The 13,248-nt window shown below is 38.3% G+C and overlaps 1 protein-coding gene across 8 annotated transcripts in view; it reads left to right on the top strand.

Annotated features, from left to right (window-relative positions):
• Musk (muscle associated receptor tyrosine kinase) overlaps window positions 1-13,248 on the top strand; it is a 96,584-nt gene that overhangs the window by 68,191 nt on the left and 15,145 nt on the right. For 3 of the 8 annotated variants that reach the window (XM_031377491.1, XM_031377493.1, XM_031377496.1), the window contains 5 exons: window positions 2,143-2,149; window positions 7,219-7,254; window positions 8,237-8,500; window positions 9,980-10,155; window positions 10,791-10,814. In XM_031377491.1, the coding sequence (XP_031233351.1) occupies window positions 2,143-2,149; window positions 7,219-7,254; window positions 8,237-8,500; window positions 9,980-10,155; window positions 10,791-10,814 (507 nt within the window). The remainder of the gene's footprint in view (window positions 1-2,142; window positions 2,150-7,218; window positions 7,255-8,236; window positions 8,501-9,979; window positions 10,156-10,790; window positions 10,815-13,248) is intronic. The other 5 variants (XM_031377497.1, XM_031377494.1, XM_031377495.1 and 2 more) reach the window with 3 other exon arrangements.

Consider the following 13,248-nt stretch of genomic DNA (forward strand, 5'->3'; position numbering starts at 1 on the left):
TATTACATGTTGGAGCATCTTCTGGGTATATGCCCAGGAGTGGTATAGCTGGGTCCTCAGGAAGTACTATGTCCAATTTCTTGAGGAACCACCAAACATTTCCAGAGTGGTTGTACCAGCTTGCAATCCCACCAGCAATGAAGGAGTGTTCCTCTTTCTCCACAACCTCTCCAGCATCTGCTGTCACCTGAGTTTTTGTTCTAGCCATTCTGACTGGTGTGAGGTAGAATCTCAGGGTTGTTTTGATTTGCATTTCCCTGGTGACTAAGGATGTTGAACATTTCTTTAGGTGCTTCTCAGCCATTCAGTATTCGTCAGTTGAGAATTTTTTGTTTAGCTCTGTACCCCATTTTTAATAGGGTTATTTGGTTCTCTGGAATCTGAGCCATCTCCTTAGCTCCAGTAGCATCCTCTGAATGCAAATGAGAATCTTTCAGCCTAATCTGTGTAACTCAACAGAAGACATACTAAATTTTATTTTCCAGAATGAAAATTAAGTCTGAGGCATTTCATAGTGATTTCCAGTGACTCCCCTGGTGGAATGAAATCTTACAGACCTTACACAACTCTTGACATTTCCCCCACGGTCACTTGGAGCCTGTCAGTTTCCAGTAGTGAATGCAATGGGGATTTGTTCTGAAGGAATACTGCTTTCCTTAGCACCAGAAGGCTTCTATCTCTCAGCTAAGCGACTCATGTTGAGAGGAATGTGAGCTTGGGGGTCTGTGTGTGTGTGTGTGTGTGTGTGTACATATGTTGGGAGGGATGTGAGCTTGGGGGTCTTTGTCCACTCATACCATGATCAAGCTTGTGTGTGTGTGTTTGTGTATGTGAGTGTGTGTGTATACATATGTTAAGAGGGATGTGAGTTTGGGGGTCTTTGTCCACTAATACCATGCTCAAGCTTGTGTGTGTGTGTGTGTGTATGTATATATATGTATATGTATATACACATCTATATGTGTCTATATATACATATACATATATATGTATGCACTCAGGATGATATTCTCCAGATCCATCCATTTCCCTAAGAATTTCATAAATTTATTGTTTTTAATAGCTGAGTAGTACTCCATCATGTAGATGTACCACATTTTCTGTATCCATTCCTTTGTTGAAGGACATCTGAGTTATGTATGCACATATATATGTATACATATGTATATATATATATATATATATTTATATATTTATAAATTCAATAAAAAACAGAGAGGTGGCAAGTTTCAAGATGACATGTGAAACCAGTGTATTGAAATCTAGACTTGAGAATCTAGACACAGAGAAAACTGTTACTCTTCTCCAGTTGCTGGGTGCTGAGAAATTGTGCATTTTAGAACCTTCTTTTCCCTTAGGGAATCAAATTCATTATAGCTTTTAAGCATATTCCACGAGTCTTGGGTAATGTTTAAGGATTAATTACAGCAATCTAATCTGGTTTAAACCTCCAGGCTTATCCCCTTACAAATTCCTCTGCTTCCTTCTGCCCACTGATAGGCAGCCATTCCTTCAGGAACCCGAGAGAACAGATGAATGCAGCCTGCTGCTGCTGTATAGCTGGCTCCCTCTGCTCTCGCTCCTTTAGATCAAAGTAGAAGAAGATTTATAGGGAAAAGAGCCATGGATTTTCTGAATAAACATCCAGCCCTCTCTCTGTTGCAGTTTCCCTGACTAATAATAATACAGCTGCAATTAGAAACCATATTCCCAGTGCCAGTAATATATATTAATATCTAGCATATATCCATTCACATATATCTACATCTATCTCTATTATCTATCTTCTATCTATCTATCTATCTATCTACCTATCTATCTATCTATCATTTTGCTCTTCTATTTTCCTATCAGCCTACCTTATCTATTAATTGGAAAATTTGGTGAAATGGATATTTTCTTTCCAGTGTGGCCAGTGGTGCCCCTGGCTGCCACTGTCTGAAAAGATTACAGCTCCCTGGGGCAGTACTGTCCTACTCTCCCCCAAGTCTATCTGTTAATGTAGTTTCCAGCCTCCTCGTAACAGCAGAGAACCTCATAGACTCTTATGGTGGTTAAGATGAGCGTGTGCTGACTTTGTCTCTTTCTTTCTCCCCCCCCCAACCCCGTGGTTTCCTATGGACACTTCTTTCCTACTATCAGAATGGAGGTAAGCATCCATTATTATTCTAATGTTTCATGTCATTCATGGTTTTAATTCAACATATCAATGATTTGCCTGCTAAGCATTATAACTTTTTTAGGTATTTCTAATGTCCAAAGTCACTTAGTATTTTTATAATAATAAAAATTAATATAAAGGTAACTAATGTTAACGGAATATTTCCTATATGTTGGATGCTGTTCAGGAGATCCCTGTCAAATAGGGACTATGGCTCTCCCCGTTTCCAGGAAAGGAGCTGAGAAACCGCCCTGGGGACTCATTCAGCTAGAAATGAGGCATCTCGAAATACAACTCAACATTGACTCCAAAACTCTATATGTGTTTTTCCAAAAGGTTAAAAGAAATCAACTTATAAAAGTTTTTATTTACAGTGGGTTTTTTTTTTAGATACAGAATTGCTAAAATGGACTTTCATGAAAACTCTATATGGTAATCTGACACAGAAGTTCATACCTCTAATCCCATCTGAAGAGGATCAGAAGTTTAAGACCAGCGTGGGCTACATAGTGTGCTTGAGGATAGCCTAGGCTACACAGTGAACTTAAGACCAACATCTTGTCTCAAAACAAACAAATGAATGAAAGAAATAACAATGGAACAATTAGTTATATTTGGTAGTGTTTAGCTGTCAGACATAGAAGGCTAAAGAAGATCAGGAGTTCAAAACCAGTCTTGGATAACTGAAACTCTATCTCAGGAAACCACTACCACCAACCACTAAAAAGCCCAAATGAACAAAACAAACAGGTGAATAAATAAAACAAAACAAAAAAAACTTCAAAAATCCCATGTAGTGTCCCAAGTACAGATGAATAATCCATAAGAACAGTAATGATCATGGCAGTGAGTCTCATGATACCTGTTCTCATTTTGACAACACAGGGATTTTAGAGAGAAGTATTATGCTTCATACTTTTTTTGTACAAGAATCCAGGTGCAGCAAGAGTTGCACCAGACCATACAGGTCACAGAGTGCTATGCCTCCTTCAAAGTTTGGACAGAAAGACTCCAGAATTTAGATTCACACACTGCACAGAAACTGAGAACATAAAACTCTAGGCTCTGATTCCAATTCCATGGAGAAAATAACTCAATTCACAATAAAATGTGGTTCCTTCTGAATGTCATCTCTGGATATAGCTGTGATGTTCTCTTTGGAGACTGGTTGTTAGCTTTTAAGGAGCTCCCCAGCTCTCAGAGGCAGTGCACCCACTCTCGAGAACTTTACAGTGAAGCCCAGTGTCTATTGACAGGCCATATGGTGCAAGCAGGTAAGAGTCAGGCCACTTGACAAAGAAGGTACACTAACTAAAGAAGACTGCTAACATAGCAGCCTTCCCAGCTTTTTTAAAAAAAATCAAGTACTCCATTACTGTAGAACATATTAGAAATGGAGACATAAAACCAATGTGTATACCACCAAGTCCCTGGAGGCTTTATTTTATTTTGTGCATAATTAATTGTAAGATACTGTAACACTGGAATCATAAATAAAATAAAATAAAATAAAATAAAATAAAATAAAATCCAGGGCTAAAAGAGTAGACATAGGTCATCTGCTTGGAAGTAAAGTCAAAGGAAGTAGTTTAAACACGCTGGAAGCTAAATAAATGCCAGTCAAAGAACGGTTTCTAACTGGTTGTGGTCCGCGCAGGTCACCCCAGCACTTGGCAGGCTGGGGCAGAAGGACAGAAAGTTTTCAGGCCAGCACGGGCAACAGTGAAACCATGTCTCAAGAAATAAAAAAAGAGCCACCCCAGCCACTTTCCTCTTGTGACAGTGTAAACACTCTCAAACTCTACTAATAGTGAGGAAAATGGCTGTTTCATAATTTCCAACTTAGAGATTTGTATTGTTAGTCTTACAATGGTTGTATCTATAGACAAAAAAAAAAATCCACATTTAGAAACCTATTCAAAGGAAATTAATTATGAATACTATTCACAACTACTTACACTCATGGATATAGACCTAACTACTGATGAAGGAAATTGAGTAGCAGCTTTGTTTTTAAAAGGCACAGGCAAATGTTTACAATAGCTATGAGGCAAAAATGCAGGATACAAAAATGCATTTACAGTTCAATTGCAATATTTCTGTGTATAAACAATATAATTTACTATACACAAATATGTAATATATAAAGCATCTGTCTAAGAGACACATAATTTTTTAGTTTAGAAATATATTCATTTTATTTTATTTGTTCTTTGAGAATTTCATATAGTATATTATTGTCATATTCTCACCCTGTCCTCCAGCTCTTCTTAGCTCACCCTCCTCCCACCTACCCAACCTTATATTCTTTCTCTTAGCTTCTGGGAGAGATAAAATCAATTTTTCCTGGATTTTAGTTTTTAATTTAAAAAAAAAATTACTTCCGTATAGTGTAGTGCATTTTGTATAGCGAACGGCTCTTAAAGTCCACTTGCAGGAAGCACGGGCAGTTTCTCAGGAAGGTCATGTTCTCCTCAGTGAGGACATTGTGCTTGGCAGTGCGGCAAAGTGACATTTGATCAGTACGCAACAGCGGAGGTTGGCAAACATTTTCTATAAAGGGTCAGATATTAATATATTCCCTCAGTGAGCGCACAGACCTTATTAAAACTTCTTAGCCTACTAGTTTAGCAGAAACCCGGCCACAAAAGGTGTATAAACAGGCGCAATTGCTTCCTTTTAAATAAAACTTCATTTGGGGAGATATAGTTGAGTCTCATGTGGTTTTCACATGTCATTAGATATTCTCCTTTTAAGATCCTACAACCACTTAAAATGTAGGTATTATTTTTAGCTCCCAGGAAAAAAGAAGAATCTGTAAAAAATATAAACTTTAAAATATAAAGGATATGAAGTTTTGGTCAGACATAGGGACAGGTTGAAGAGAACTTATAGGATAAGGTGACTGGTGTTAACATTATGTAGAGAATTCATTTTTAAAAAAATCACTAAATGGATCTTAATTGTTTTCACCACAAATTGTAACATGCATATGAAATAATACATATATTAATTAGTTGAATTCAAAGTATCACATCATACATGATATACAAAGCTTCTGCCAATTAAATGTTATTTTACAAGACAAAATTTTTGCTTAAAGACTGAAGAAATGTCATGTGTATGTTACTTTGAAAAAGAGTGCCCAGCATGGTACACATATGTGAACATTTAACTTAGATTTAAGTACATGTGATTGTGAGTAGCCGTTATTGACCACATTCCAAGGTTTTAAAATATTATCAAAAATCATTACGTGCTTTTTTTGAGCCTACGTATTTCTTTAAGAACTAAGTTTTTAAAAGTCTTGAGTTGTACTTGCTGGCCTCTGCCTTAGCAAATGAAACGCATACAGACAACGGGAAGAGTGAAAACCCTGCCAGCAGGTTTGAAGCGGAGGAACGGCTGGGAACCTCGGCCGTCACCTTTGCAGGGGAAATGCAACAGTGGCCATGTAAGGGAAGATCCAAACAGACAGAGAGCTATCAAGTGTACCTCCACTACAGCAGGGGGTGTCATAAGCCAACAGGACATAGCTGGTTCACTGGACATGCCTCTGGACAAAGTTCAAAGGGAATAGATGGTGCCTCCCTCACAGAAACCGGAAGGAAATATTTGAAAATATGATTCAGACATGTGTTAGTGGAGAAAGGGAAGAGTCACATGAATGTTCCATTGACTGCAGAGTTATTCTTCGCGAAAGAAGAGTGAGGGAGGTATCCGGGATCAAACACTCCCTCTTTCCATTACTGAAGGAGGTTTGCAGGAGGTTATACAGGAACAGGTGCCTTGCGCAACCTTAACTCTTATTTTTAAGAGATGGTCTACCAGAACATACCAGAATAATCAGCATTCTGTAAAGGGACCTCTGTGACCTCTGCCCCAGTGTTCAAAGAGCAATAGAGCCAGCTGCCTGTGAAAGGGCCCTGTCAGCAGTCCAGAAGCTAAAGAGATTCACAGATTCAGGTGGGCAGTGCAAAAGCCCGCAGAAAACTGGGGATGGGGGCTTTAGAGGCTTTCTGTTTACCTCAAACCCCAGTTCTTCATGGGAGCAACAGTCAGGGTTTTATTATCATTATCATTATTATTATTATTACTATTTTATTGTTTTATTATTATTACTGATAGATTTAGGAAGTCTTTGGACTAAATGATTCAATTTGCTTCCATGTCTGGTATCTAAATTTTGATAGCGGTGGAAAATTTGAATTTTATAAATATTTTAAAGAAAAAAAAGAAAAGAGTTAAAATGTCAAAACTGTGACTAGGCAATTCACAGGTAGGTAGATAAAACAGTGATTTCTAAATATGTATGATATATATCTCTATATACACTAATAATACACACACACATACATACCATATTTGTATGCTTGGGCTGTGGAACTAAAGCATGTATGCTATCTAAAGTTTTTATTCAAAACATATTTGATTCCCCTCTTTTGTTCTTTCATTCTTTCTTTGGGGTTATTTGGCTAATATTTAAAAAAATAAGTAAGGATTCATTTCTTTAAGACACACTAACATTGTCCCGAAGATCTGCTAAGGTTTCAGTAAGGAAACAGCAGGGATTCAGAGAGGAACTGGCTACTATTTCCTTATTTCTGAGGTCATTTTTAAAATCAATTTTCTATAGTGTCCTTTTATTTTCAAAAGAAAAATGTGTTTTGCTTGTGCAATTACAGGAAAAACGCCAATGTGTGTTATATTTATGTTCATGGTGAAAAACCAAAACCAAAAATTAGCTTCTGTCAGTAGTAACCACTTGATGTTAGAGTGTGGATGAATAATTCTGAGGTCAGAGACATGGGGAGAATTATCTAACTTTTATATGGAACAAGATTTTTTTCCTGCTCTTATTCATCTCTCATTTTCCCAAGATGTAACAACATGCCAGGCCCTTTGCAAACCAGGCTGAGCTATTCTTTATCCGTTATTATTATATTTTTTTTAACTTCACCAACCACGACTCTAAATGTTTTTCTTAGTGCCAGCACAGATTGAGTTTACTAAGTGTGTTTTTTTCTTTTTCTTTCTTTCTTTCTTTTTTTTTCCAGAGCTGAGGACCAAACCCGGGGCCTTGCACTTGCTAGGCAAGCACTCTACCACTGAGCTAAAGCCTCAACCCTGCATTATTTTCTTATTCAAGGCTTTTTTATTTTAAATATCCACTATGAATTAAGTGGTACATTAATGAGCCTGATGGCAAATTAGTAAATGACCAACCCAAATTGAAACTCTTGTATTTAAATGTTTTGTGTCTCACTCTAACGGGTTTATTTCAAAGACCAGTGTTGATTTATGGAGTATCAATTTTTCAAATTCAAATGGTGTTCCTTAACCATTTAAAAGATCACAAATTTCAGTGAATTGGATTTTTTATTTTAATTTTTTTATGAAATGGTAGCACAAAGCTAAATCTTAATAGTAAACATCTAAAATTAATAGTATACATTTAAATAAGAAAAATGATCCAAATTTTCCATCCAGTTAATGATAGAGGTCTGATGGAAACCATAGGAATACAGCAGACGATGATGTTGCCAACACATGTAAATATTCAGTAAGTGCTGTCAGTGAGTCTCTGAGTTACCATGGTCCCAATAAGCAAGCGGTGTAGCCAAGATGGGAAAGTACTAAGCAGCAACAAATAGATTGTCCTTAATGCTACAAGCTTTTTCCCTGGGAGCAATTGTTGTGTTCTCTCGTCTGTGATCCATCTCAATGAATGCTTTTCTTGGATTATCCCAGCTTACGTGCAAGAGATATGTGAGCTGACTGTAGAAAGAACAATCATATCTGTGTATAACATAAACAACAAAAATGACCAAACTCACTCAGCTCTTGACCATCTCCAAAGTTTTCCACAGCCTTTGTCACAACCTTGAGGTATCATAAGAAACATTTCAATACATTTGCCAGGACAGTCTCTCACAGATGCAGATGTGTGTGTGTGTGTGTGTGTGTGTGTGTGTGTGTGTGTGTGTGTGTGTGCATGCGCACGCGCATGCGCAGGGGAGTGTGGATGCCAAGAAATTGCTTATGATTGGCTTTGCTGTCCATCACTTCTTTCAGTAAGTCACAGAAAGACAGCAAAGGCTACTGTGCCCAGTACCGAGGGGAGGTGTGTGATGCAGTCCTGGCGAAAGATGCTCTTGTCTTCTTCAATACCTCCTACCTGGACCCTGAGGAGGCCCAAGAACTGGTGATCCACACTGCATGGAGTGAGCTGAAGGCTGTGAGCCCGCTCTGCCGGCCAGCTGCCGAGGCTCTGCTGTGTAACCATCTCTTCCAAGAATGCAGCCCTGGAGTGGTACCTACTCCCATGCCCATTTGCAGGTAAAACTTTAAAATGAGTGAGCAAGAAATTCCTTTTTTTCCCCTGTAAGCCAACAGTTTGCCAAAGAAGGAATTGTCATGAGCAGTAGGTCAGACAAGTCTTGTCATTCACCCAAGAGGAATAATTAAAAGGACAAAATTCCTCCCGTTGCAAACATGAAAAATATTAGAGTCTGGCTCAGTCAGAAAGTTGTCTTGTATACCATAAAACGAGCTCTGTGATATTGTGTGCATATGCTCACACACACAAATAAAATTCCCTCCTTGATACGGACATAGAATGCCTGTCATATTCTCCCTCCCTTTCTCTCTCTCTCTCTCTCTCTCTCTCTCTCTGTGTGTGTGTATGTATATATGTATGTATGCATGTATGTGTATGTATATGTATATACATATTTTAGTATGTATATATAAGTGAATGCATGTTTATGTGTGCATGTGTACATACATGCATAAGTGCAGAGTGCACATGTGTGTGTGTGCATATGTGTGTGTGTGTGTGTGTGTACACTCAAACACATATGTGTGCATGACTGAGCTAAACCCAAGCCCTTAAGTACTTTAATTATTTTCCCTTTTAAATTGTTGTCCTCTTATTATTAGTCCTATCAACCTTAATTTGCAATTACCCAAGTTTGTCTTGATGAAGTTCGTCCTGGTAAACTCAAACAGACATTAATGTCCAGATTCCAGTTAGCCCATTCAGTCTTTCCTCAGCTCCTCCTCTTATTACACGTGTCCAGACCTAAAGGCTACACCCTCAGGGCGGGACTCTGCTTTTCCAGGGGAAGGCTGGCTGAGGAACCCAAAGCACTCCTGTATGCTGTTCCAGGAGCTGCAGCTGTATTCCAGGAGCAAAACAAACAGATCCTCAAAATGTAGTGTGTTCCTTTCTTGAGCTCTGCCCATCAGCCCCTGGTGATGGCTCCCGTTCCTTAGTTCGTATGTTCTTTAAATTGTCGACCTGGTTTCTGTATCTTTATTTTTTAAAGTTTAATTATTTTATTTTATGTGTATGAATGTTTTCCTGCATGCATGTCTGTGCACCATATAAGTGCTTTTTGATCCCCTAGGGCTACAGGTACAGGTGGTTGTGAGCCACCATATGGGTGCTGGGAATTGAACCTGGTCTTCTACAAGAGTAACAAACAAGTGCTCTTAACCTCTGAGCCATCTCCCCAGGCCCTATACCTTTGTTTTTAATATGAACTTTGAGAGAGGATATACTAGGACTCTTATCTAATTCATTCTAAATTTGGAGGAAAAAAAGACTAAATAAGACAGTATTTCATTTCACAGCATAGAACACTGTATCTTTAATGTCTTGCATTATTTAAGGTATATTTATTTCAAAACGGCTTTTACAAGGAAAAACACTGTGATGTGATGTTTTCAAAAATACAAAATTTAAGCCCCACTGCAAGTTTGTCTTCAACTCATCATGATTCATCAAGCCTTGCTTGCCTTACACCATTTCAGAGAGTACTGCTTGGCAGTGAAGGAGCTCTTCTGTGCAAAGGAATGGCAGGCAATGGAAGGAAAGACCCACCGGGGACTCTACCGATCCGGGATGCATCTCCTTCCGGTACCAGAGTGCAGCAAGCTTCCCAGCATGCACCGGGACCCCACAGCCTGCACAAGACTGCCATATTTAGGTAACAAAGAACTTCCTCCAGACTTTGGAAGTTAAGGAAATTTTACTGTTTTCAGTCAAGTAGGCTGTGTACTTAAAGCTCCTAACATTTTTATGCTTTCTAGGCTGTTCTAATAATGTTTTTCGCTTTGCCATTTCTACACACATAATAGCAGAATTCTAATGCTCTCCTAATTGCACAGGTTATCGTAAAGACTCTTTTCATTTGTTTTCAAATAAGTCAAAGAGCACTTAAAAGTGCTCTTAAAAATTAAAACTGCTGCTTGGATCTTGCTTTATTTCACAGAGGATCTTACAAGTGTAACATTTTCTGGAATGTATGTGAAAATGGCTAAGAAACATAGTTTGTCAGAGGAATGGCGTAACGGAATAAATAATCCTCTTCCTTAGCCAACGATGCAGATTTTTTAAGCATGCAGAAATAAGCCACATGTTTGAAACCGCTGACCTCACAAAACACAACCGAGCCACTGCATGATGACTGGTTTAATTTCAAAGACACACTCTTCACATTTGAATGCTTTTCTGTCATTCCTTTAAATGCTGAGAGGGAAAGCGTTTCTTAGCTGTAGCTCACAGGGTCTAGGAGATATCTTAACGCTTACTTAAAACAAATTTTTATCCTTTCCCCCTCAGATTATAAAAAAGAAAACATAACAAGTAAGTAATTTTGTTTGTGCCTCTGAAATCTGTGTCTGTAAGTGGATTCGTGCATGTATATTTACACTACACTTCCCTAAATCCAGAGCACAATGTACCAGGCGAGCATCATTAGCACCCAGGCACACGTGTCAGAGTTCATCCACTCCCTTAGCTTCTAGCTTCTAAGTAGAACATAGAAGATGTGTGTAACACTTAGTGAATGGAACAAATACTATCTTCCACCTCAAGATGCCTGGCCTGTTTTACACTTCATATGTTTGTAAAATCAGCCAAGTTTAAACATAGCCTCCTGATTCTGCAGTCAAAATTTTGTATTATGTAATTATTTTTAGATAGAAACAAATACTATTTTTTCCTCCATTGAGGTGATTTGTGATCTTTATTTGTGACAAGTCTTTCTTTTTGGAAAATAAGTATACTGGTGGTTTTTTTTCTTTTTTTCTTTATCTTCTTTTAGTCCTTGAGTTATTATACACAAATTCTATATTAACTATAGAACCTCTTGTTATCTGGCCAAAGGGGGAAAAATGAAAAGGACAATAAATCACCTATATTCTCACTTTTCAAAATATTTTATTTTAACTCTAAAATTGATCATTCTACTAGTAACAGAGAGGAAAGTTCTTAGTATGTTATTGGAATCCCATTTTCTAGTGTTTCTAGTGTGTCTTAATATGTCATAGGAATCTCATTTCAGATTATGCTCATTTATTAGTAGCTCTTTGAGAGTTTTATACAACATAATTTGATCCTCTTCACCCCCTTACTCAACTCTTCCACATCAAGCTCCTTTCTTTACTCACCCACCTTTGTGTCCTTTAAAAATGAAACCTTCAAGACCAGTCTGTGCCACTGTCATTATCTGAAGAACCAGAACTTTCCTATCCTTTTTTAAAGGCATTCAAATAGACTTGGGATTTTGGTGGTGACGAGGAGCAAGTCCACGGCCAATTCAATGCCAGACAAGTGTTCCACATCTGAGCCACATCCTAAATGCTGGTTGTGTTTGGATATGGTCTTATTAAGTAGCTCAGGCTGGTCTCAAACATTTTGGCTTTGATTCTGGAATTCTGAGATTGTAGATGTGTGCCACCATGCACTGGCTCAAAGTGATTCTTGATTCATTCTGCACATTGACATCAACTGGAAAACTTAAAGTGTGGCTGCCTGGATCTCCCACATATCCATTCTGGTGTATTTGGTATGGAGTGCAATCTAGAACTTGAGATTCCTTTTAAGTTTTTCAAAAATTGACACATAAAATTTGGACACATTTGAGGAGTATTGTAGCATGTTTTAATATCCTGCAGAATGTTCAACTTCAGATCAGCCTGTCTCATATGTACCAATTTATCATTTCTTTGAGGTAAAAAGACTCAAAATTCTTTCTCCCAACTTATCTGTAATATATAATACTCTCCTCTGAGTGTGGAATGGAACAAGGCTTAGTTTTTCAGGTCTTAGCTAGGGTTTCATTGCTGTGAAGAGATACCACAACCACTGCGATTCTTATAAAGGACAACATTCAAACTAGGCCTGCCTTACAGTTTCAGGGTTTTTGTTCATTATGATCATGGTGGGAAACAAGGTGGTATGCAGGCTGATGTGCTGCTGGAGAAGGAGCCGAGAGTTCTACCACAGGCAGCAGAAGGAGACTGTGGGCCATACTGGGCATAGCTTGAATGTCAAAGACCTCAAAGCCTACCCCCACAGTGACACACTTCCTCCAACCTCCTTCACTAAGGCCACACCCCCTACTATACCACTTTCTATGGGCCAGGCATTCAAACACATGAGTCTACGGAGGCCATTTCTAGTCAAACCAGTTGGTTTTTATTGTTGTTGCTTCAGGACACCCTGTTCTCAGTATAATGCTTGCAATGTTAAACAAAATGATTTTAAAAGGGTCATCAGGAGGGCCAGCAAGACAGCTCAAAGGATAAAGTTATTTGCTACTATCCTGATGGATCAATCCCTGGGACCCACAGGAAGAAGGAGGGAAATAACTCCTACAAGTTGAAATACTGAGCAACATAAACTAGCTACAGGTATTAATTTCCCAGTCTTTGGAAAACAATTTTATGGGATGTTTGATACATTTGGGAAAATTAGCTCCAAATGTTGTAAAGGGATCGCTTTTTCTGCATGTAGGTAGGTTATGTCTGTGCTCTCTGAGTTAAAAGCAAGTAGCCATCTCTGTTATCTTATCGTGGGTTAGTGATCTAGCAAGGTGCCCTTATTACACACAGCAACTTGTGTTCTATGGAATGTAGTAAGCCTTTAAATATCCCTTGCTTTATGATTTTTTAAAAAAAGATCTTATTACATTTATTTATCCTGTGTGTGTGTTCACAAACACACACAGGTCAGAGGACAACTTATGAGAGTCAATTCTACTATATGAGTCCTGGGACTCAAACTCAATTCATCA

Source organism: Mastomys coucha, unplaced genomic scaffold (genome assembly GCF_008632895.1).
Source record: "Mastomys coucha isolate ucsf_1 unplaced genomic scaffold, UCSF_Mcou_1 pScaffold18, whole genome shotgun sequence".
NCBI lineage: Eukaryota > Metazoa > Chordata > Mammalia > Rodentia > Muridae > Mastomys > Mastomys coucha.